Below are 26,728 nucleotides of genomic sequence, written 5' to 3'. Positions count from 1 at the left end.
GCGGGAGCCCTTGGCTAACCAGATGTGTTCACATGCTGGGCTTTCTGCAGCTTGCTATGCTGGTGGCACAGAGCTGGCCTGCAGGCTCAGTGCTGCCCCATGCCTCTCTGTCCATTTGCCCTCGTGAAAGTGAAGTCATGCCAGCCTCTGGCCCTCTTAGCCTCTTACACACATCTCAGTTTGTTGACGCTGTTACTGGGTGAAGTGCTCTTTCTGTTCCCCCTTGTACTGAACACGTGATGGGTAATAAAGAGACCAGTCCAGCACCACTGGTTCCAGTTGGCAACTTTAAGATGATCAGCATATCCCGGAGGAGCTTCACATTTAAGCTCTCCTCTTTTGCCCAAAGCAGGTCATTCCTTGACCAGCAAGAGCCCGAGGGTGAAAAAATAATTTATTTTATAGCCCAAGGATTACACTGCAAGCCCTTCAAGTCTTATTCAAACATCCTTTAGGACACTAGTAGTGAAGATAAAAGATTTTCACTGCAAACCACTTTTTTTCTTTTTAAGTATAAAACAACACTCACAGTATCTGTGTTGTACACTAAAGTAAAAGATGAAGTTGTGGGGTTTTGTTTTTTTTTAATCATTTCAGGGAATCCAGCCAGATATTGCAAAATCTGGGGAATTTATTTGCGGAGTAAGCCCTTAACTCTTCAATTTCCTACTATGTGGTGTATGAATGACTCAGACCTTGTGGTTTTCTTTCAGTCAGTCCCCTCCATCTTTAGTTCTTTCCACCTCTCATTGTGTCTGTGAACATAGAAGGAAAAACTCAACCTCTTTTAGGAACTTTGCTTTTCTATTTTTCTAATTCATTTACTCAGTATTTTGTGAATGGTCAAATTCTGTGTCAATGTCAAGTTAGTTCAGTGGGATGCAATATAACTTCCTGATATCAGTTGTGGTGGTGGGTCACTGACAAGTTTGGAATTTATGTTACATAAGAATTAATATCATTCATTCCAGGACTGCTTCCTACCACCAGGAATTTACTTATTACTGCCTTTGGGTTACTACTGCAGAACCCAGGATCCACTGTGTACGCTAAGTCAATGGTGTCCAACTCTTTGCAACCCTGTGGACTGTAGTCTGCCAGGCTCCTCTGTCCATGGGATTCTCCAGGCAAGAGTACTGGGGTGGGTTTCCAAGCCCTCCTCCAGGGGATCTTCCCCACCCATGGATCAAACCTGTGTCTCTTATGGCACATTCTTCACCACTAGCACTACCTGGGAAGCCCCCTGAACCCCCAGCAAATCAGATCCCCTGCCTTCCACGAAGGCTATGTGAGGATCTTATGGCGGAAGTTGCACCCAGACAGTTGCAGCCCCACAGGTCTCCCCTGCACGGCCAGTCTGGAGCCCTGTGGCAACGTCCAGGGAACCAAGGTAAGAAGCTGACATGGAAAGCTGTGCTGCTAATCTTCCAGGTTCAGATAACCCATCTCTTCCTTGCAAAAGTGCACATTTCACAGGTTTCTTCCATTCCGCTTGGCAGAACAAAATCCAAGATCACTGGCTCTTCACCCCAAGAGAGGCAGGCAGTAGTAGGTATGAATGACTGTGCAGGTGAGGCCAAGAGAAGAATTTATTATCCCTGGATAGACGGAGTTCTGGAGGCAGTGGTAAGGTTAGAATGATCCCAGGCAATGTGCTACAACCTGGAGTCACTTGTCTTCCATTCTGTTTCACTATCAGAATAAAACACATTAATCACACTCTTTTGCCATTTTTATTTCATAACAAACAATTGTAGACGTACTCGGTTGCTTTTCTCTCTCATTACGGTATCATTACCGAATGCTGAAAGCATTATGCATCGTTGCTTTTACAACAAGGACAAGAGGTAGACACCACTCCTCTTGTCCTCTGTGGGGTTTTTGCAGATGAGAAACCCCAAGGTTCAGCACGTGAATTGAATGCAGGTTGTTAATTGAATACTCAAAGGGAGGCTCTTCCCCATGTCTATGAAGCTTCTCAAGCTGGCTACTTCCTCAAAGGCTGACCATGGCTGTCCTGGGTTTTCTCTAAAATCCAGTCCACATACTCAGCAACTTTGGTGTAGACTCCTGGTTGTTCCCTGCGGGCACAGCCTTCACCCCAACTAGTGATGCCCACCAAATGCCATGTTTCTTCATGTTGACAAACCAAGGGACCGCCTGAATCACCCTGTATCACAGTGAGTGGAAAAAGCAAAATGAGAGGAGGTTATGATGCATGTGCCTTTAAAATTCTGTAGTCATACCACACACACCACACAAACAATTTCTCATAGCTCTTCAGATATTTCATGCGTCTCATGAGCTGCTGGACATAGTAAGAGTGACCTAATCAACAGTATATAGTTGGCATTTTCTGTTCATTCCAACACTGAAAATTTGACATCATCACATCCCAAGGTGAGATGAACTTAATGTGCTTGTATTTTAGCACAATGATTTGTCTGCACAATTTTCTTCTCTTAAAGATGGCATACTCCTGCTGTGAGATAGATAATATATAAAAACTATAGGCATATATTCGATTTTTTAAAGATTTTACATGTAATTATCAGGTTATTTGGTTCCAAGTCATTTAGAAAGCTATGGAGAACTACTCTTGGAAAAACATATTTTGAAATGATTTTTCTCAAGTGGCCTATTGTGTGTTTTTCGTACTCTAACGCATTACCTTGCAAGCATCTTTTCCTCCTTCTTTATAGCCGGCACAGATCATCTGTTTGGTTATTTTATAATCTCTGTAACTTTTCTGGCATTCTTCATTTGATATCAAAGGAATATTTGCCTTTTGTAGGGTATTTTGGATTTTACCTGAGAGGCAACATCAGAAGGAGGCAATAAGATAAATATAGAAGTAAGACTACAGTCTTGAATGAGAATGCTGAAGTTTCCATGAAGGTCATTTCTTCACATAATAATTTTTGTATGTCTGTGTCTGTAATAGGGGCTTCCTAGGTAGTACGAGGGGTGAAGAACCTGACTGCCAATGTAGCAGACATAAGAGATGCAGGTTTGATCCCTGGGTTGGGAAGATCCCCTGGAGGAGGACATGGCAACCCACTCCAGAATTCTTGCCTGGAGAACCTCATGGATGAGGAGCATGACGGGCTACAGTCCATAGGGTCCCAAAGAGTCAGGCTCTACCGAAGTAACTTAGCACACATGCGTCTATAGTAGATGATGGATGCTAACCAAATTTATAATAGTGATCATTTCACAACATATAAAAGTCAAAACATCATTCTGTGCAGCATGGACTTATGCAGTCATGTATGTCAATTATATCTCAGTAAAACTGGAAAAAGTATACATACGTGTGCTTAGTCGCTCAGTCGAGGCCTACTCTTTGTGACCCCAGGGACTGTAGCCCGCCAGGCTCCTCTGTCTGTGGGATTCTCCAGGCAAGAACTCTGGAGTGGGGTGCCACGTCCTCCTCCAGGGGATCTTGCCGACCCAGGGATCCAACTCTAGTCTCCTACATCTCCTGCCTTAGCAGACAGGTTCTTTTCCCCTAACACCACCTGGGAAGCCCCTCCACACATACAGCAGGTCCTTATTGGTTATCTACATATACACACTACTATACATAAAATGGATAACCAATAAGGCCCTACTGTATAGTATGGGCAGTGCTACTCAATACTCCGCAATGACCTGTATGGGCAAAGAATCTAAGAGTGGATATATGTATGACTGATTCATGTTGCTATGCAACAGCAAGTCACACAACATTGTAAATCAACTACACTGCAATTTAAAAAAGTTTTTAAAATCTATAGTTCTCAATTTGGCAGGAATGAACTATACAATTTATAATAAAGTTGTTTTACATTAATTGTTAAGAAATAAGAGCTTCCCTGGTGGCTCAGATGGTAAAAAGTCCACCTGCAGTGCAGGAGACCCAGGTGTGATCCCTGGGTCAGGAAGATCCCCCGGAGGAGAACATGGCAATCAACTCTAGTACTCTTGCCTGGAGAATCCCATGGACAGAGAGGAGCCTGGCAGGCTACAGTCCAAGGGTTCTCAAAGAGTCTGACAGGACTGAGCTATTAACACTGTCATTTTCAAAGTATTCTGATAAGTTGCAGTTTCATTGGTTTTCTTTGTAATCCTGTGTTTTATTTATGGGTGTGAAAGCATTAGAGAAGAGGTTTGCAGGCTTTACCAGGTTGTAGGAAGGATGTGTTTTAAAAAAAGATTTAAAAGCTTTCCAGAAAGAGAGATGACATGTCTGCCTGTACTCCTGGTTATTAATCCAAGGGATAACAGTGGCCTTGGGAGATGGGAACTCTATTAATTCTGAGGACAGGATGGGCTTGGGGAAGTTGTTAGTCCTGTATGGGACCAATCCTTTAGAAGAAGTCAAACAAAGATGCTTAAGAGATTACCCTAGGAATTTTTCCAGGACCAAGCAACACTGTCTTCTCAAGAATTACTGAATACATATCTGGGAATGAAATCACGAATCTGGATATAACTTTAGAGGCCAATTAAACAAATCCACTCCTGTGTTTTAACATATAAAATGCCACGAGGTACCTTTTTCCTCTGTGAAGCCCCATCCAGTTATCCAACAGTCAGTATAAACTGGTTTTGTATCATCTTTGGAAGGTAGGCATATTGCTTTTTGCAAATCTAAAAGGCAATTTTTACATTAGAGTTTGGCTAGATTTAGTTATGGACATTGACTTTAAAAATACATACTCTCCCCGCCCCTATATTCTCTTTCTCTAGAGTAGCACCAAGTAGAATACACCTTTTACTTTCCACTGAGTTTCCAAGGTCAGGGACTCAAGAAAATGTCTCAGCAATCACAGTCATTTTGGGTGTCAAATTTTAAAATTCCGAACCCAAATTTACTGTCAAGAGCCTTTACAAGTTCTTATGTATGATTCCCTCAATAGTAATAGCAGAGGGGTCTACACTGTTTTAAGCATGATTTTTAGGCACTTTAACTTATTAACTGATTTTAATAACAATCCTATTAGGGGGCAACTGGAGTCAAGGACATCCTGCCCTGAGGTCACAGAATCTTTAGCAGACCCAGCAGGCATCCAGCAACAGTGGAGCTTTTTATACATCCAAACACACCCCGTCCAACCACAAAGCTATTGTCTCCCAGAATTGCCTTGTCCAACAGTCTCTTCCCTACTCAGGTTTTACCTGGAAATTAATATTTGATTATGCTTGCCCTCAGATACTCCCAATATGCCTAGGCCCAAGGCAATGCTAATTCTGCTACTCTTGTCAAAGGAAGTCATGCTCCCTTCCATGTCTGTTATTATTTCAATAGTATAATATGCAGCTGTATTCCTTCCTGAAAGAACTAAGTAACACATCTTGGCCCTTAAGTAGAAGACATTTTATGTCAAGTTCCAAATTATTTTTCCTGGCAATACTCATCTTTCCCGCAACTTTACTAACCAGAAAATAAAGACAGTCTCCTTAGATTCTGACCCCTCCTTGAAACTGATCTGAAAATTTAAACCAACAAAATTCAGCAATACATGTCTCCTGAAATATGCTACGTACCAGTAAAATTCAAAGGAGCCTCAAGTTTTATTAAGGCAATGTCATGACTGCCTTCTGAGGTTTTATAATTTGGGTGGACAATAATCTCTTTGATTTGTGAGAAAGATGTCTCTGTTGTTATCTCTGACAGATTTAAAATGCCACCATAAATGCGCCAAATATTTGACAAGAGAAGCCTAGGAGGGAAAAATAAGAACTGATTTGAAACCAGAAAGACTGGCCTTTCATATTGCTCTTTTCTCCTTTCTCTTTACCTTTCAAAAAAGAACTGGGAAGAAAATACTACATATAACATGTTTCAGTTCAGTTCAGTTCAGTCGCTCAGTTGTGTCCAACTATTTGCAACCCCATAAATTGCAGCACGCCAGACCTCCCTGTCCATCACCAATTCCCGGAGTTCACTCAGACTCACATCCATCGGGTTGGTGATGCCATCCAGCCATCTCATCCTCTGTCATCCCCTTCCCCTCCTGCCACCAATCCCTCCCAGCATCAGAGTCTTTTCCAATGAGTCAACTCTTCGCATGAGGTGGCCAGAGTACTGGAGTTTCAGCTTCAGCATCATTCCTTCCAAAGAACACCCAAGGCTGATCTCCTCTAGAATGGACTGGTTGGATCTCCTGGCAGTCCAAGGGACTCTCAAGAGTCTTCTCCAACACCACAGTTCAAAAGCATCAATTCTTCGGCGCTCAGCCTTCTTCACAGTCCAACCCTCTCATCCATACATGACTACTGGAAAAACCATAGCCTTGACTAGACGGACCTTTGTTGGCAAAGTAACGTCTCTGCTTTTCAATATGCTATCTATGTTGGTCATAACTTTCTTCTAAGGAGGAAGCGTCTTTTAATTTCATGGCTTCAGTCACCATCTGCAGTGATTTTGGAGCCCCCAAAAATAAAGTCTGACACTGTTTGCACTGTTTCCCCATCTCTTTCCCATGAAGTGATGGGACTAGATGCCACAATCTTCGTTTTCTGAATGTAGAGCTTTAAGCCAACTTTTTCACTCTCTTCTTTCACTTTCATCAAGAAGCTTTTTAGTTCTTCTTCGCTTTCTGCCATAAGGGTGGTATCATCTGCATATCTGAGGTTATTGATATTTCTCCCGGCAATCTTGATTCCAGCTTGTGCTTCCTCCAGCCCAGTGTTTCTCATGATATACTCTGCATATAAGTTAAATAAGCAGGGTGACAATATACAGCCTTGACGTACTCCTTTTTCTATTTGGAACCAGTCTGTTGTTCCATGTCCAGTTCATATGTTTACATACCTAATTTCTCCTCCTTGCAATTTAGCACCAACAGCAGCAGTGCTGAACTCTGAAGATTTAGTTAAAAATATTGGGAAGTGTATAATTATGTCATGTTTTCTGTAAGTGAATATAGAAGAATGTTGCTGTCTCTTTCTGAGATAAACTGTTTGGGAGATATCTCACAGTTTATCATGGAAATTCATGGAAAATCATTCACCAAGTTGAAAGCAATCACTTCCATGAAATTCAGAACTGGCAAGAAAGAATGACTGTACGTAAGTCTCTCTGCAACCAGATAGGATAGCGGGTCCCCAGAGAAAGAGATCCAGTCATGGTTTTCTGGATATAAAAGAAACCATTTTTAGCTTAAGCCGTTCTGTGATCTAAGCCAGGCCACAATGCTAGTCCTTGAATGTGCTCAGTCGCTTCAATCGTGTTGGACTTTTTGCAACCCCATGGACTATAGCCCGCCAGTCCATAGTGTTTTCCTGGCAAGAATACCAGAGTGGGTTGCCATGACCTTCTCCAGGGAATTCTCCCCATCCAGGGATCAAACCTACATCTTATGCATTGCAGGCAGATTCTTTATGGCTAAACCACAGGAAAGCCCTGTCCTTGAATAGGTCTCAGTAATTAATGATCTTATTACCAAATTCAGACTTAAATTCAAGAAAGTAGGGAAAACCGCTAGACCATTCAGGTATGACCTAAATTAAATCCCTTATGATTATACAGTGGAAGTGAGAAATAGATTTAAGGGCCTAGATCTGATAGATAGAGTGCCTGATGAACTATGGAATGAGGTTCGTGACATTGTACAGGAGACAGGGATCAAGACCATCCCCATGGAAAAGAAATGCAAAAAAGCAAAATGGCTGTCTGGGGAGGCCTTACAAATTGCTGTGAAAAGAGGAGAGGCGAAAAGCAAAGGAGAAAAGGAAAGATATAAGCATCTGAATGCAGAGTTCCAAAGAATAGCAAGAAGAGACAAGAAAGCCTTCTTCAGCGATCAATGCAAAGAAATAGAGGAAAACAACAGAATGGGAAAGACTAGAGATCTCTTCAAGAAAATTAGAGATACCAAGGGAACATTTCCTGCAAAGATGGGCTCGATAAAGGACAGAAATGGTATGGACCTAACAGAAGCAGAAGATATTAAGAAGAGGTGGCAAGAATACACGGAAGAACTGTACAAAAAAAGATCTTCACAACCCAGATAATCATGAAGATGTGATCACTAATCTAGAACCAGACATCTTGGAATGTGAAGTCAAGTGGGCCTTAGAAAGCATCACTACGAACAAAGCTAGTGGAGGTGATGGAATTCCAGTTGAGCTGTTTCAGATCCTGAAAGATGATGCTGTCAAAGTGCTGCACTCAATATGCCAGGAAATTTGGAAAACTCAGCAGTGGCCACAGGACTGGAAAAGGTCAGTTTTCATTCCAATTCCAAAGAAAGGAAATGCCAAAGAATGCTCAAACTACCGCACAATTGCACTCATCTCACATGCTAGTGAAGTAATGCTCAAAATTCTCCAAGCCAGGCTTCAGCAATACATGAACCGTGAACTCCCTGATGTTCAAGCTGGTTTTAGAAAAGGCAGAGGAACCAGAGATCAAATTGCCAACATCCGCTGGATCATCAAAAAAGCAAGAGTTCCAGAAAACACATCTATTTCTGCTTTATTGACTATGCCAAAGCCTTTGACTGTGTGGATCACAATAAACTGTGGAAAATTCTGAAAGAGATGGGAATACCAGACCACCTGATCTTGAGAAATCTGTATGCAGGTCAGGAAGCAAGAGTTAGAACTGGACATGGAACAACAGACTGGTTCCAAATAGGAAAAGCAGTACGTCAAGGCTATATATTATCACCCTGCTTATTTAACTTCTATGCAGAGTACATCATGAGAAACGCTGGACTGGAAGCTGGAATCAAGATTGCTGGGAGAAATATCAATAACCTCAGATATGCAGATGACACCACCCTTATGGCAGAAAGTGAAGAGGAACTAAAAAGCCTCTTGATGAAAGTGAAAGAGGAGAGTGAAAAAGTTGGCTTAAAGCTCAACATTCAGAAAACGATGATCATGGCATCCGGTCCCATCACTTCATGGGAAATAGATGGGGAAACAGTGGGAACAGTGTCAGACTTTATTTTGGGGGGCTCCAAAATCATTGCAGATGGTGACTTGCAGCCATGAAATTAAAAGACGCTTACTCCTTGGAAGAAAAGTTATGACCAACCTAGAGAGCATATTCAAAAGCAGAGACATTACTTTGCCGACTATGGTCCGTCTAGTCAAGGCTATGGTTTTTTCTGTAGTCACGTATGGATGTGAGAGTTGGACTGTGAAGAAGGCTGAGTGCTGAAGAATTGATGCGTTTGAACTGTGGTGTTGGAGAAGACTCTTGAGCGTCCCTTGGACTGCAAGGAGATCCAACCAGTCCATTCTGAAGGAGATCAACCCTGGGATTTCTTTGGAAGGAATGATGCTAAAGCTGAAACTCCAGTACTTTGGCCACCTCATGCAAAGAGTTGACTCATTGGAAAAGACTCTGATGCTGGGAGGGATTGGGGGCAGGAGGAGAAGGGGACGACCGAGGATGAGATGGCTGGATGGCATCACAGACTCGATGGATGTGAGTCTGAGTGAACTCCGGGAGATGGTGATGGACAGGGAGGCCTGGCGTGCTGCGATTCATGGGGTCACAAAGAGTTGGACACAACTGAGGGACTGAACTTAACTGAACTGAACTGAAAGGGAATAAAAGAATGCAGAGACAAAGGACTATTACAGGTAAGAGAAGTAACAAGAGCAAAGATTATGGATCAGCTGTAAAGACTCCTAGTTATCTTTCAATGGCAAAGATTAGCCAGAAGCACTCAACCAGATCAACTGGAACCTAAGATATGGTGATGTTGACTTTTTTTGACCCTCATGACTTCAATCAACCAAGGCCTGAACTCAGGCCAAGGCCCTTCAATAATATGCATGTACCCTTAGCTTAAAACTTCTCCAGTTCTGTTGTTTGGGGATACAATTTCTTTGGGAAAGATCCCCAGTGTTCTCCTTACTCACTGCAATAATAAATCCTTCCTTCTCCCAGTTTTTGGCTTGGTTGTGTCTTTTGACATCCAACCAAGAGGAAAACCCAGTTTTTATGTAATACCTCTAATAGGGGAAATGAGAGGAACCTCAGCACTATTTAAATTATATGTATATTTTGGGAAGTGTGAAAATTTAAATTAACTCTTTAAATATGGATATATGCAAAATAAGTCTAAAATTACTATGTAGAGCAAAGTTATAGGATAAATAAGTTCTGGGGATATAACATACAGCATGGTGACTACAGTTAACAATGGCGTGCATGGGCGCTCAGTCATGTCCAACTCTGTGACCCCATGGAGCCCACCAGGCTCCTCTGTCCATGGAATTTTCCAGCCACAAATACTGGAACAGGTTGCCATTTCCTCCTCCAGGAAGGCTTTCCAACCCAGGGATCGAACCTTCCCTGGAGGCAGGCGGATTCTTTATCCCTGAGTTACCTGGGAAAGTTGCTGAGAGAGAAAATCTCCAAAGTTTTGACCACCAAAAGCTATTGTAACTTTGTAGAGGGATGGATATTAATAAACTGACACAATGATGTAGAAATTGATTATAGAGTCTTCAAAATGAAGAGGCAAGATACAACTCCAGATAAGATGCAGCCAAACCTTACCCATCGAAGCAATGGGCAGCAGTTAAGACCCAATGGCGTCCAATGATTGACCCTCCGCACAGGTGGCTCTGAGCTCTCAGCTTCACTTGCAGGCTGACCTGCCAGGGCCACTCTCCCCAAGAAGCATCTGTTCCTCCAACAATGCGTCCCCTTTTTGTTGTACAGACTAAAAAGAGAGCATTGAAGTTAATGGTTGGGATCAGAGGGTGAATCACAGTCCCCTTCAATTAAGGAAAACAAGACACATGGTTCCATTATAGAAGATTTAAAAAGGTATCTAAACAACTCAGACATCCCTCTACAGTTTTATGAAAAAAGTGAGATTTACTCACCACGGCTGTCCCCACGTTTACACAACCTCAAAGAATAACCAGAGCTTGCTCGCGTGCCATAAGTAATGTTAGTTGGGGAGCCATCCAAAGACAAGCGTAAGGAACACTTACACCTAGACAAGACGATCAGCATGAGAGTAAACCTCAGAGGGTGAAAGCCCAGGAAATTATCTGCCAACCGTTTTTGAAGAATAAGCATTCACTAACTTCTCTCCTCTACAGTCTTCTGGGAATAAAGAATAAGTAAAAAACTGACAGCGAATCATCTTTGTACAGGTCTCTTGACAATCATCCACTCCTTTAACGAAGGTCGCATGCAGCTCTTCTCCTTCAAAAGCAACTTGCGGGTAAATTTTGGAGTGGCAGGGCTCTGTGCCTATGACAAATGTGAAAAAGATAGAAAATGCAAATGATAAGCCACACATGCACAAGTTTCTGGAACATTGAGGCTTGTTAGAAGATCATAGAATGTATCACATTTTGTGTAATATTTTTTTATCAAATCGCATTACCAGGCAGAGTTTGTTTGCAGGTTAGAAGGCTGTATCCAGAGATGGCATTTTCCTGAGGAGTAGGGGAACTCGGGCTCCCACTTTGGGAAGTCTTAAGGAAACAAACATTTCTATGGTCAAAAAAAAAAAAAAAAAGTCAAGAGAAAGAAAGAAAACCCCATTAAAGGCAAATACCAAGAACACCTCATATCAAACCCCCCCCCCCCCGCAAATTTTATTCTTCTGAGAAATTCCCTCCAAAGGACATCAGACTACAGGACTCTAGTGAATTACAGAGATTAAATGTAAATCAAGCCACATCTCCCTCTGAAGAAAACTTATAGGCACAGATAGCCCAAAAAGAGGAGAAAGGTAAAGTTCTACCTTCTAATTTAAAAAAAAAAGAAGAAAGAACAGATTCTGGGGATTTACGGTGCTGATGCTATCATAACTTGATACCCTTCTCTTAGCTCCATCTTGTGTGTAAAGAAAAGGACAGGTTATCTATGGGTCAAGAGATGGAACTGGAACCTGATCAGGATAAACAGGGCTCTAGTTTCTGAAACACTGGGGTCAGAACAAAGGAGCTTAAAGGATATGCTCCCAGTGAGTGGTTTACTTCAAGCTAATACAAAACATTAAGATTAGTAGGAAAGGTACCCATGGCTATTGTTTCATTGATTGGATGGTCTGTTTAAGTAAGAGAAGATGGGTAGGAAAGTCTGCTAATCTCTTAACTAATCTGCACCTGGCAGAAGAGCCCCTATTTAAACTATGAGTTCAAGTGTTTTTTGTTGGTTTTTTTTTAATTAAAAAAATTTTTATTTTATATTGGAGTATAGCTAATTAACAATCTTGTGATAGATTCAGGTGGACAGCAAAGGGACTCAGCCATACATATACATATATGCTTCTTCCCCGAACTCCCCTCCCAACCAGGCTGCCATATAGCACTGAGCAGAGTTCCCGGTGCTATACAGTAGGTCCTTGTTGGTTATCCACTTAAATATAGCAGTGTGTACATGTCCACCCCAAAGTCCCAAGCTATCCCTCTCCCCCGCCACTTTCCCCTCTGGTAACCATAAGTTCACTCTACGAGTTCAAGTGTTTTGGGGGAAATGAACAAAACTTGGGAAAAACTCGAAGTATAAAATGAAAATGATGCCAAGACAGTAGCAAACGTCACCCACGCCTACTGACCTCTGTGAGTCTATCTTCCACGCATTTGTATAGAATGTGAAGAAAAGGCAGCTGGGGTGATAGGTGCAGGTGGTCCGACACACAAAAGCATCTGGTGCGATAATTCTGGCAACATCCGCATCTGAAAACGCACGATGTTGGAAAATGTCCACGCGGCAGCCTGTGAACCCACAGGGGAAGACGTACATGTCACGATGCTACACATGCTTGTACTTCGTCATCATAACTAAGGAAACTATGGCTGTTGTTTGTACACAGACCTACACATCCTTAGTGAAAAAAATGTCTGTTGAATCATCCCCAAGCTTGTTGTTTGCCATTTGGGAGAAGAAAAAATTGGTCTCAATCTGATAAAAGACAGATACCTATGTCAGAGAAATAAAATGTCTTAACCTGTGCTCTATCCTACTTGGTCCGAAATACCTAAGCTACTCAGCTTTTGTTTATATTTTCTTTATATTACCCTGACCCTGAAATTCAGGCCTTAGGCACATGAGCTTTTGTGTTATGTTTTCCTGAATATTTTAATAAAAACATCATATTTTAATAAAGACATCAACAAAAACCTGAATTTCTAACAAAAATGCCATGTACCCATTAGAAGAGGAAATCCACTTTCCTTTTCCATAACATAATTATATCTCAATTATACTTTTACTTATGTTCTTATTATTTACTCAATTTGATAACACATAAAGTATTTCATTTCCTGGGTCAGGAAAATCCACTGGAGAAGGGATAGGCTACCCACTCCAGTATTCTTGGGTTTCCCTTGGTGGCTCAGCTGGTAAAGAATCTGCCTGCAATGTGGGAGACCTGGGTTTGAACCCTGGGTTGGGAAGATCCCCTGGAGAAGGGAAAGGCTACTCACTCTGGTATTCTGGCCTAGAGAATTCCATGGACTGTATAGTCCACGAGGCTGCAAAGAGTCAGACATGACTGAGCAACTATCACTTTCACTTTAAAAGTCTATTAGGGCCTCTCAGGTGGTTAAGCAGTAAAGAATCTGCCTGCAATGCAGGAGACACAGCAGGAGCCGCAGGTTTGATCCCTGAGTCAGGAAGATCCCCTGGAGGAGGAAATGGCAACCCATTCCAGTAGTCTTGCCTGGGAAATCACATGGACAGAGGAGCCTGGCAGGCTACAGTCCATGGGGTCACAGAGTTGGACATTTGCAAGGAAAGTTATAACAAACCTAGACAGCCTATTAAAAAGCAAAGATACCAGTTTGCCAGCAAAGGTCTGTATAGTCAAAGCTATGGTTTTTCCATTAGTCATGTACGGATGTGAGAGGTGGGCCAAAAAGAAGGCTGACTGCTGAAAAATTGATGCTTTTGAACTGTGGTGCTGGAGCAGACTCTTGGGAGTCCCTTTGATTGTAAGGAGATTAAAGGAAATCAACCCTGAATATTCATTGGAAGGACTGATGCTGAAACTGAAACTCCAATACTTTGGCCACTCGATACAAAGAGCTGACTCATTGGAAAAGGCTCTGATGCTAGGAAAGTTTGAAAGCAAAAGGAGAAGAGGGTGGTAGAGGATGCGATGATTGTATAGCGTCATCGACTCAATGGACATGAATTTGAGCAAACTCCAAGAGATAGTGAAAGACAAGGAAGCCTGGTGTGCTGCAGTCCATGGAATTGCAAAGAACTGGACATGATTTATCCACTGAAAACAAAAACAAATTCTATTAAAATTATGTAAGCTTAAAGAATAATGGTAGCAATTATGAGAAAGACAAAAAGAATCCAAATTTAAATGAACATAGTTGGATCAAGAGAGTGTGCCTGCCACACATAATATCTTCAGATGGGAAGTTTAGGAAATTAGACCTCAACTAATTAAATCTTTTTTTAAAAAAAAATCAGACTTTACGCTGGAAGAGAATTTATGGGATTCCATGTCTACCTACAACTGCATCCTCTCAAGTACTTCAACCTTTATTTCAGATGTTTATAATGACAAGGAGCTGACTGCCTCATGGCGAGGTTCATTTCTGGACCACTCTAGGAGTCAGAATTTTTTTCTTAGTTTCATCATAGTAGTATCTATTTTATGAAACCACACAGATTAGTCTAATCCTTTTCCCAATGACCGCTCTTCAAAAACAAAAATTTAAAACAGTCATCCTGACTTTTTAGGGTTAAATGTCCAATCTGTTTCTTTAATGGTATCTTATTTGCCTATGTTTCTAGGTATCTCAGGATCTTGGTTACTCTCTTTTGATGTGTCTGTTGCTCCAAACAAAATACGGAACATATTGCTGAATATAAAGTGCAGTCACAGTCTGACCTGTCAAGATGACAAAAGAACAGGGGCTAACTATGTTCCAAAGACCATGCTGTTTTTTAAAGCTAGTTTCGTTTTCATTTGTTTTGTTCGTCAAAAGCACTGCAAGATGTCAGTAGGAATGACAGAGTAAAGACCTTCCAAAACCCTTTCCTCCGTTAAAAAAAAAAAGAAAGAAATGAGCACTGGCCAGAATGTCAAAATTAATGTTGTTTCAGAACTCTAGAAGTGAACCAAAGGCTGATAACAGCCCAGGGAGTTTTGATCCAAAAACAACAGCCAAATCTCAGCAAGAGCCCTGAGTTCTGTGAGGTTTTTAACTTCCCCTCTCATCCCCTCTCCACAGCTCCATGGAAGCCTTGAAAATACCCACAATTGTGGGGAAAACCAGCAGGCTAACGGGCCTCAGGAGGGGACAGAACGGAGTTGGAGCTACTCCCAAGCCCTGTCCCCAGATAACTGTCATTATTTGACTGGAGGTTCTCAGGAAAACCTCACTCCCAAGGACTGAGTTTCTTTGACCTGATTCAGAACTTCCTCAGTGTCAACAGCCTTTTCCTTGAAAGTACTTGTCAAAAAAAAAAAAAGATTGTGACTATTATACAACATTGTAGCTGCTTAAGTCAGTAGTAACAACAGGGGCATACCACAAGCCAATGAGAATCTTAGAAGGAAAATCAAGGAGAGTTTGAAAATCTCTGAGATATTCCTAGGGATCTGGAAAGCCATACACTTGACTGTGTGCACGACAGAGGCTCTGCACATTTCCCGTGCTGGGAAAGCCCCGGGCCCTCACCGAGGACTGACTTTGACCTCTGGGAGCTCCGTGTCAGCACAAAGTGGAGGCCAGGGCAAAGTTGTAAAGGGCAGGGCAGGGCGGTGAAACGCATGCCCTAAGTCTCACAAAAAGCCCCTTGTCCAAGGCTGGCAAACTCACTACTTGTAGGCACCCAAGGAAACTTCTGTCCTGTCATTAGAAAACTGTGGGGGAAGCTGAGCACAGACATCCGTGGTCATGCCACAAAAGAGACTAATCACTGTGTGCAGTTAGCTCAGGAAAGTCCCCAAACAAACAGCAACAGCATCACAAAACAGTAACAACAACAACAATAAACTCTGAGGAAGGAGGGGATTTGATGTCCAGAGTTTGTCACATGCTTGTACTTAAAAAGTCTAATTTTTTTTTTTTTACAAAAAAATAGTGAGACATGTCAAGAAACAAGGAAATATGGCCCATACACAGAAGTAGAGGTCAATATAAACCATCACTAAGGAAGCAAGAACATTGGGTTTGCTATACCAAGACTTTACATCAGCTATTTTAAATATGTTCAAAGAACTAAAGGAAACCATGTCCAAAGAACTGGAGAGGGAACTTCCCTGTTGGTCCAATGGTTAAGATTTCACCTTCCAATGCAGAGGATGTGGGTTTGATTCCTGGTAGGTGAGCTAAGCGGAGAAGGCAATGGCAACCCACTCCAGTACTCTTGACTGGCAAATCCCATGGACGGAGGAGCCTGGTGGGCTGCAGTCCATGGGGTCGCTAAGAGTCGGACACGACTGAGTGACCTCTCTTTCACTTTTCACTTTCACGCATTGGAGGAGGAAATGGCAATCCACTCCAGTGTTCTTGCCTGGAGAATCCCAGGGACGGGGGAGCCTGGTGGGCTGCCATCTCTGGGGTCGCACAGAGTTGGACACGACAGTAGCAGCAGCAGGCAAGCTAAGATCCTGCATGCCTCATGGCAAAAAAAAAAAAAAAAAAGCCCCAAAACATAAAACAGAAGCAATATTGTGACAAATTCAATAAAGACTCTAAAAATGGTCCACACATCTAAAAGAAAAAAAAAACAAAAAACAGAAAAAAGATCTTAAAGGACTGAAGTATGAAAACAATGTCTCACCAGACAATATCAATAACCAGAAATTAAATTACAGAAAAGAACCAAATCTGTATATTAAAAAACAAAATAATACTTAACCTGAAGCAATAAATCTGGAGCACACCACGGAGGAGGTGTGTTGGGGGAGGCTGGGAACCAATGGGAAAAGAGGCACTGCAGCCAACTTCCCAGTCTTCTAACGCAGGATCCTAGCCCAGCTCCCCATTCGGGGCTTGGCACAGAGTCAGCACTTGATACTGTATAGAAGTGGCTATTGATAATTTGGTTTCAATAACGTGTTATCATTGACATGCTGATACGCTAAATAAGACAGACTATCTTAGCAAATTTTCTGGCTCTTTCAATTAAAATTACCCCATGTCTGAAACATAGGGTTTCATTGATTGATTTTGCTAGATAATAGACACCACCAAGAAATGACCATATAGTTTTCTCTACAATGTCACTGTACTAGTTTCCTATGGCGGCTTAAAAAATTATCCCAAACTTAATGGCTTAAAACAACACAAATTTATTATCTCACGGTTCTGAAGATCAGAAGTTGAGAAGTCTGAAATGGATCTTTGTCCTTGTTGTTTAGTTCTTTCATGATGGGAATAACGTGTAGTGCTTAGTCATTAGTCGTGTCTAACTATTTGTAACCCCATGGACTGTAGCTCACCTGGCTCCTCTGTCCATGGGATTTTTCCAGGCAAAGATACTAGAGTGGGTTGCAATTTCCTTATCTAGAAATGGGTTTTAAGTGAGTGAGTGAAGTCACTCAGACATGTCTGACTCTTTGCAACCCCGGGGACTGCAGCTCACCAGGCTCCTCTGTCCATGGGATTCTCCAGGCAAGAATACTGGAGTGGGTTGCCATTTCCTTCTCCAGGGGATCTTCCCAACCCAGGAATCGAACCCAGGTCTCCTGCATTGCAGGCAGACGCAGGTAGATGCTTTAATCTCTGAACCAAATGGGTCTTGCTGCTAAGTCGCTTCAGTCGTGTCCGACTCTGTGTGACCCCATAGATGGCAGCCCACCAGGCTCCCCCATCCCTGGGATTCTCCAGGCAAGAACATTGGAGTGGGTTGCCATTTCCTTCTCCAGTGCATGAAAGTGACAAGTGAAAGTGAAGTCGCTCAGTGAAGTAAATGGGTCTTCAGTTCAGTTCAGTTCAGTCACTCAGTCGTGTCCGACTCTTTGCGACCCCATGAATCATAGCATGCCAGGCCTCCCTGTCCATCACCAACTCCTGGAGTTCACTCAGAGTTGCATCCATCGAGTCTGTGATGCCATCCAGCCATCTCATCCTCGGTCGTCCCCTTCTCCTCCTGCCCCCAATCCCTCCCAGCATCAGAGTCTTCTCCAGTGAGTCAACTCTTCGCATGAGGTGGCCAAGATGCCGGTATGGCTTTGTTCCTTTGGGAATATATGTAGAACTTTTCCCCTTACCTTTTTCAGATTCTAGAGGCCACCTGCATTCCTTGACTTAGGGACCCTTCCTCCATTTTCAAAGCCAGAAGTGTAACCTCTTCTGATCTCTCTGTCTGATTCTCTGATCATTCTGCTTTCTCTTTCTTTTATCAGGACCTTTGTGACTACATTGGGTCTATCCACATAATCCAGAATAATCTCAAAGTGTTTTTTACCATAATCACATATTTAATCAAGCCTTTTTTGCCCTGTAAGGTGACATATTTACAGATTCCAGAGATTAGGATGTGGATGTTTTGGGGAGGCTCTTTTGCTGCCTAGTACAATCACACAGTGAAGTGTGTGTGTGTGTGCACACTCAGTCATGTCTGACTCTTTGTGACCCCATGGGCTACAGCCTGCCAGGCTCCTCAGTCCATGGGATTTTCCAGGCAAGAATACTGAAATGAGTTGCCATTTCCTTCTCCAGGGGATCTTCCCGACCCAGGGATTGAGCCTGTGTCTCCTCCATCTCCTGCATTGCAGGCAGATTCTTTACCGTCTGAACTACTAGGGAAACCCTTAGTTCTCTATGGTGCAAATCAAATGAAGGACTATATAAATATCCTCCCTCATTGACTTCCTGGTTGGTTACCTTCCTTGTGGTACAGTGTTTCACTGACTGATGTGAAGATTGCTCAAATGTGCATTATTCTACAAAGCCAAGGTTCGTAGCATAATGACTAGCATTCCCTTGTTCATTGTTGTTTAGTCACTAAGTTGTCTCTGACTCTTTTGCAACCCATGGACTGTAGTTCACCAGGCTCCTCGGTGCATGGGATTCTCCAGGCGAAAATACTGGAGTGAGTTGCATTCCCTTCTCCAGGGGATCCTCACGACCCAGAATCAAGCCATGAAGTTTGGGATAGTTTTTTAAGCAGCCATAGGAAACTAGCACAGTGACATTGTAGAGAAAACTATACGGTCATTTCTTGGTGGTGTCTATTATCTAGCCACTGGGGAAGAAGTCCACACAGGGAAGTAGGAGCCATACAGTTACCAATTTTCGAGTTTCCACAGGCCTTCAGTGAGAAGCCAGACTCCACATCAGTCAGCACCTTTATACGCGAAGGTGTCCCCTGTGAGCTGCGTTTTAATAGGCAGGTGTTCCTGAATGTGAAAAACACAGGTTATTTTGCTTCCTGAACTTCAAGGTGCCTGCAGAAGTCCATTCCCTGTTGAAAATGATCCATGGTCCGTGGAAAATAAACAAAGCAATCAGAACAAAGCAATCACAGTGATGAGTGAGTTAGGGATTGCGTTATTCATCAAAGAGACATCTCCCCCTCTTTAGAGGGAAGGTTAGGGTGAGGGCGCAGTAGGAACTGTTCTTCTCCAGGACATTATTCTACTGAACTCTCACTCCACAAGCACAGGGTATTTGCGGACCAAATGGAAATTTTTCCCTTCAGGAAAAATGATGCCGAAATGGAATAAAATAATAAGACTATTGTTCAGTTTCTAATTCGCGTCCACCTCTGCGACCCCATGAACTGCAGCATGCCAGGCTTCTCTGTTCATCAGTATCTCTGAGTTTGCTCAGACTCATGTCCATTGAGTCAGTGATACCATCCAACCATCTTATCCTCTGTTACCCCCTTCTCCCCTTGCCCTCACTTTCTTCCAGCATCAGGGGCTTTTCCAGTGAGTCAGCTCTTTAAATCAGACGGCCAAAATATTGGAGCTTTGGCTTCAGCGTTGGTCCTTCCAATTCAGGGTTGATTTCCTCTAGGATTGAATGGTTTGATCTCCTTGCAGTCCAAGTGACTCTCAAGAGTCTTCTCCAGCACCTCAGTTCAAAAGCATCAATTCTTTGGTGCTCAGCCTTCTTTATGGTCCAGCTCTCACATCCATACATGACTACTGCAAAAACCATAGGTTTGACTATATGGACCTTTGTCATCAAAGTGATGTCTGCTTTTTAAAACACTGTCTAGGTTTGACATAGCTATTCTCCCAAGGATCAAGCGTCTTTTAATTTCATGGCTGCAGTCACTGTCCACACTGATTTTGGAGCCCAAGAAAATGAAATCTGACACTGTTTCCACATTTTCCCCATCTATTTGCCATGAAGTGATAGGACCAGATACCATGATCTGTTTTCTGAATGTTGAGTTTTAACCCAGTTTTTTCACTCTTCTCTTTTACCTTCATCAAGAGGCTCTTTAGTTCCTCTTCACTTTCTGCCATTAAAGTGGTATCATCTGCATATCTAAAGTTGATATTTCTGCTGGCAATCTTGATTCCAGCTTGTGATTCATCCAGCCTGGCGTTTTGCCTTATGTACTCTGCATATAAGTTAAATAAGCAGGATGACAGTATACAGCCTTGATGTACTCCTCTCCCAATTTTGAATCAGTCCGTTGTTCCATGTCCAGTTCTAACTGTTGCTTCTTGACCTCCATGCAGGTTTCTCAGGAGGTAGGTAAGGTGGTCTGGTATTTCCATCTCTTTTAAGAATATTCTATTTCTTTTTAAGACTAAGACAACTGATTAGACCTAAAAACTCTCTCTGATTTTCAATTGGGGGAAAAAATGGTTATGAAGAAAAAAACATTATGTTTCTGAAAACACCATCAGAAAGAACAGACACTGAATTTTACTCACCGGTACTCCGCATTGAAGAAGGTTTTCGTGGCATATGTGAAAAACTGGCAGTGAATGTTGTTGGTGCACCTTTCTTGGCATTCTTCAGCACTTTTCACCTTAGATACATTGAAATTGACTCCTCTCATATCAATTCCTTTATAAATGCTTCGGTGGCAAGCTGTCCAAATAAAACACATAGAGCAAATTCAATTAGTTTCCCTTCTGAAAGTAAATCATCCATTTGGGCTGGGTAGCTTTTTAAAACTTTTATAGTGGACTATAGTTGATTTAAAATGTTGTGTTGGTTTCAGGAACAGCAAATTGATTCAGTTATACATATATGTATATCCATTCTATTTCAGATTCTTTTCCCATATAGGGAATAACCATATAGGTTATTATAGAATATTGAGCAGAGGTCCCTGTGGTATACAGTAGGTCCTTGTTGGTTATCTATTTAAATATAGCAGTGTGTACCTGTCCATCCCAAATCCCCAATCTATCCCTCCCCCCACCCTTCTCCATTAGTAACCATTAAGTTGGTTCTCTGTCGGCCTGTTTCTGTTTGGAAATCAAAGGGAGACTATTATTCGGTTGTGTATTTACTTTCTGTACATCTTACACCAAAGTGCCAACCTCATAAATGATAGAGGCTCCTCAAGTGTGAGATGAAAATAAAAGGGTACGTCCAGAATACAACCCCATCTCTATTATCTTATCTCCGTTCCAAAAGTGCATGGTGCTACAGAGTTTGAGCAGAAGCTTTTCTAAGGTAGACCCACTGTCCATTCAAACTGAGCTCAGAAATCCACACCTTACCACTAATTTGATGACCACATCGCTTTAGGGAATGTCCTGAAATTGCATGTGTCCGTGACACTCTCGGCAGGGTTCCTGTAACACTGTCCTTCAAGAAGCAACCAAACCTGTTTTTTTTTTAAAGTAGCTTAATAAGAAGTAGAATAATAAACACACATTGAGAAAATGTCTAGCATTTCTATGCACTCATAAATACAGCCAGAAATAAGGAAAATACTACAGCATGCCTGACACCTGCTGGGAAAAAAACATTCTTAGAGGCAATTCCTTAATACCTAACAATCTTTGTAATACCTAACTTTAGCATTGTTTTCCTTTATATTCACATTTCAAAGTACAGAAAGTCAGTCATATAAAAGAGGGAATGATTCTTCCTGTGTTCCCAAACTTTGTGGGAATTATGCTCCCACCTGGTGATTGTTGTTATAAATATTTTCATTTACTTAAGAAATTAAACCAGTCATGAGAATCGCATCTATATTTGGTATTCCTCCTGACTGCTAACTCCCTACAGTCCACACCTACTAAAAAACTTCATTCTGTCTTTAATGTCAACTTTCATGTCATTTCCTTATTTAAAAGGATTCTAGAACCCAATTCAACTTTTTAAATGAAAAGTTGCTGCCTCTAACATACAGTCTCGATTTGCTATACAAGTTTTCCCTTGTAGAGGGCTTCCCTGGTGGCTCAGATGGTAAAGAATCTGCCTGCAATGCAGGGGACCTGGGTTTGGTCTCTAGGTTGGGAAAAATTACCTGGAGAAAGGAATGGCTACCCACTCCAGTATTCTTGTCTGGGATAATTCCATGGACAGAGGAGCCTAGTAGGCTACAGTCCATGGGGTCACAAAGAGCCGGACACAACCACATGACGAACATTTTCACTTTTGTTTCCCTTGTAGAATCGGGAAATGACAGTCTAACTCCGCGTTTTTAATTCAAATAGAATAAAGATGAAGGAAAAGAATGATGGATATGGAAATGGGAACAAGGAAGAAACATTCATTCTGGATATTGATCAAAATTAAAGAAAATTATAATAAAACTGTGGTTGTACTTGAGCAACTTTATGACTGAATGAGACTTTTCATTACAACTACTTTGCAAATGCTCTTACTTTTTCAAATTACCAGTTAACAATATATATTCATGTCCACACATGTGTGCACACACACACACACATGCATGCACATGTAGGCGTACACACTCCATGAATACTATAGGTGCCCAAACTGGCTCATTGTAGGCATCATTCAGACCTACCTTCTCCCAAGGTTACAGGACGGATTTTAATTATTTTCTCAACAAAATGCTTGCCTTCTATAGTATCTTCTTAAGAACTATGCTATCCATAGTTCATGCGTATGATCCATAGTGTGACCATGCGTCAGACAGCAGTACCTTTCTTGTTCAGGTGAAATATTCACCTATTATTAGACCCTTTCTGGAGAAGGCAATGGTACTCCAGTACTCTTGCCTGGAAAATCCCATGGACGGAGGAGCCTGGTGGGCTGCAGCCCATGGGGTTGCTAAGAGTCGGACATGACTGAAGCGATTTAGCAGCAGCAGCATTAGACCCTTTCTCGAGATAATCTCTTAACTCAATGATTTTCAAGTGTTTTCCTTGAGGTCTTGGATAGGAAAACACTACTTTCTATGGCTCTAAGTCATTGTTTAAAATGCAGATTTCCAGGCCCAAGAGACTTAAGTTTGATAGGTTTGGGCCTGAGCCTAAGAATCTACTTAGATAAGAACTCCTCAGGGTGATTCTGATGAAGCTGGCCATGTAGAAACATAATCTTGCTATCTGGCGCACACAACTGATTCCATTTTGAAAAATGACTGGTTTCTCCAGTAAAGAAATATCAACTTTTACCTTTTGTCTGCATCACTGGTTGAATTTTCAGGAAGAAAACTGAATAGCAAGCACCTGGGATGGAAGGTGCACATCAGCTGACAGTATTGGGCATCTGGGGTGTACATGGCTGATACATCCCCACCTCTGAAGAAGGTGTTGCTATATAGTTGAGTCAAGCATCCTGTGACAGAATCATTGAAAAAAGACACATTAATTTGGAATAAATAATAATTTTAAAAGAAATGTATCTGCGTTCTAAACCTTCTTAATTGGTCCATGGAATAACCAAAGATCTTATGACATGACTAAATGCAGAGGCAGGATGAAATATACCAGCTGTACAGTATGTGGGATCTTAGTTTCTTGACCAGGGCTTGAACCCATGTCTGTAGTGGAAGCACAGAGTCCTAACCACTGGACAGCCAAGGAATTCCTGAAATAGTGATGTATTAGGGCTTAATGCATGATGTTAAAATTAGTTTGGGGTGCCTGTGCATAAAAATACTTGGTTGATTTTCATTTATCATGCTCAACCATAATAATTTGTACATAAATTATTTTCCCTCAAATGCAATCTTAGCTTGGTTTCTCCCTATCTTCTAACATGGAACAACTTTTCTGGAAGACAATTTGATGATATAAATCATAAAACCTTCAAAACTATGCACACCTTTACTATATCTGGTATTTTAATTTCCAAAATTTTTTTTCTACAGAAATAAACATGTATATAAGAATGGGCATACAAAACTACCATGAATAGAGAAGAATATTAAGCTCCAAAAACATGATATATATTTATCTGCTTGAAAGATCACTATAAATGGGAAACATAAGTTACAAAAAAGTATCTAATAACATCTTTGTTGAGTGTGTAAAGACACATGCAGAAAAATATCTGAAAAAGATATTTTTAACAAAGGCCATCTCTGTATTACAAGACTACAGATGACAGGTATTTTCTCATTTTCTGCTAATTTGCACCTCTAATTTCCCTAGCATAATCATAATTTTCAAAAATAATAAAAAGCATCTCTGGCTTCTACTCTTCAGCATTCAATGCATTTGTATGTGGTAATGATTATGGCTCAGAAGAGCAATTTGGAATGAGGGGACAGATGGAGAGGAGTTTGGTTTAGGGGAAAAAAGCTTCTTTCTTAAGAATTTATTTTTTGCCAAATGTCACCCTTACCCTGGACACCTAGAATTGTTTGCCTTAGCCATAAACATCTTTGCAATGTGGTCTTCCTAAGTCAACAAAGACTCAGAAACCACACATAACGGTGGCATCGTAAAAACTCCATTCTACAATGATTAATGAAAAACAGTGTCTAAAATCATTCCTATTCTGTGAAATTTTAGTGGATAGAAAGAGAAATAAGATCAAAACCTATAGGGAAACTCAAACTATTCAAATAGACAACTTCCTAAATTAAATATAAATTAGATACTTTCTTTTCTGAAATGATTCTCCAGAAGTCTAAAAGAGTAAAAATATGTACTAAGTACATATTATGGTACTCGGGTTGGACCCAGATGCTATAAATACCTAGCACTCTTCTGAATATTCAGATAAAGTTGATTTTTTAATGTTGATAATAAAAATAGAGGGCTGCCTGTTTTAAGCTCTGCTTTGTAGAGAGTCTTTTTCCAAACAGAAGTTTCTGTTGACACCTGCCAAAACATTCTTGTTTCTGGGCCCCTCCTTCTGGTGTGTCTAGGATGATATATCTGCAAAGTGGTAGTTGGTGCTGAACCTTAAAAGGATATGTGTCCTGAGGGTCAGATGTCTTGCTTGATTACTCTCCCCCTCACCCTTAACTTTGCATCTTAGAGATAATCCACTCACCACAGGAAACTGTAGCAAACAAGCAAATGAAGTAAGCGGCATGCCTGAGTGCAATCATCCTAAAAGAGAAAGCAACAGGCACATAACTCTACTGTTTATAGATCATATTTAACATGAATCTTAATTTAAGGTAATACAGATTTTCTTGTAAATGTCTGGATAGCAAATCTAAGCACACAATTATCAGTATAGAAAGCAATGGTTTTCCGAACATTTTACGCTCAATGACTTGGCATGAGATACAAGTTGAGGCCTCTAGATTACTGTTGTGTTTATTGTCCATTTGGCACCTGTGTTCTTAGCAATTATGCGAAGGGAATTGGTAGAGGGAAATTAAACATTTGTGAAACCTCTTGATATGAGCAAAAAGAAAATTATTGTAAACCATGGTAATGGTATCTGTCCAAAAATCCCTAAGGAAAGATACCCCAAATATTCAAGTCCATTTAAAATTTTTTAATCAATGTTCTCTTTGATTGAAAAATATCTTGCACTTATATGTTTCCACATATAAGAGCATCAGTTCCTTCTACGTTCTCTAAATACACAGGAAATTAGAATGTCAACTAATAGTTGCTTTATAAACTAAAAACAATGCTTAATGGAAAAAAAAATATTTGGAAGCAATCAGAATAATAGAAATCCTCTACCTGAAAGCACAATTGCTTCCGTGGTTCTGGAGCTGAGGGTGTCTCTTGCGATTGAAAAATGGCTGGTCTTCAAGCTTTCCCGATAGGGCTCTGCAAGCAGTATTTGCTTGGCTCCAATATTGACTTTGGTTTTCTGCCAAGAGTTTCAACTTTTTGTCCTGTCAACATATTCTATGAACATCCCATTTCTGTGTTCAACTATTTAATACGTTAACTATTTCATAATAGGCCCACATAATTCATGTACACGTTTCCATTTTTTAAAATGTCCCCAACATTCCTAGTTATTTGGGGCTCATAATATATCTAACTAGACATTTCCAATATAATGACCTGGATACATATGAATAAGGGGGTGGAAAGGGATCCATCCTCCTGGAAGTCATGATGAGCCTTTTAGCAAATGGTATCCATGCCTTCCTTTGTGAAGGAATCCTGTAACAGTGAGGTTTGTAGGAAGGAATGAAATTGACCAATGTTTAGGACTTCCTCCCATCCAGTTCAGGAAATAGAACATAGCAGGGTTTGACAATTTGTTCACAGACCAAATCTGGTCCAGTGCCTGTTTTCATAAATGAAGTTTTATTGGAACACTCATGCTCATTCACTCCTGTATTATCCATGGTTGCTTTTACCCTATATAGTTAAGTAGTTGTGATAGAGACAGTATGGCCTGCAAAGCTGAGAAGATTTACCATCTGCCCCTTTTCAGATAAAGTTAGCACTCCTAGCATAGAATGTAGACTTCTCTTTCAGGACATCTAGACCTGAAAGAAACA

At 41.2% G+C, this 26,728-nt stretch overlaps 1 protein-coding gene across 1 annotated transcript; it reads right to left on the bottom strand.

Annotated features, from left to right (window-relative positions):
* Positions 1 to 1,987: 1,987 nt before the first annotated feature.
* Positions 1,988 to 25,357, bottom strand: KLKB1 (kallikrein B1). Its single transcript, XM_052661473.1, has 14 exons — positions 25,300 to 25,357; positions 23,469 to 23,631; positions 21,594 to 21,700; positions 20,793 to 20,952; positions 19,186 to 19,295; positions 12,537 to 12,696; positions 11,358 to 11,467; positions 11,053 to 11,221; positions 10,846 to 10,958; positions 10,514 to 10,679; positions 5,533 to 5,708; positions 4,540 to 4,635; positions 2,672 to 2,811; positions 1,988 to 2,170 (listed from the first exon to the last, which is right to left on the bottom strand). The coding sequence occupies exons 1-14, from the start codon at positions 25,355 to 25,357 to the stop codon at positions 1,988 to 1,990; spliced, it is 1,911 nt and encodes a 636-aa protein (XP_052517433.1).
* Positions 25,358 to 26,728: the final 1,371 nt, after the last annotated feature.

The sequence above is a fragment of the Budorcas taxicolor genome, chromosome 24 (genome assembly GCF_023091745.1).
Source record: "Budorcas taxicolor isolate Tak-1 chromosome 24, Takin1.1, whole genome shotgun sequence".
NCBI classification, from domain to species: domain Eukaryota; kingdom Metazoa; phylum Chordata; class Mammalia; order Artiodactyla; family Bovidae; genus Budorcas; species Budorcas taxicolor.
This window is presented reverse-complemented; position numbering and strand designations above follow the sequence as displayed.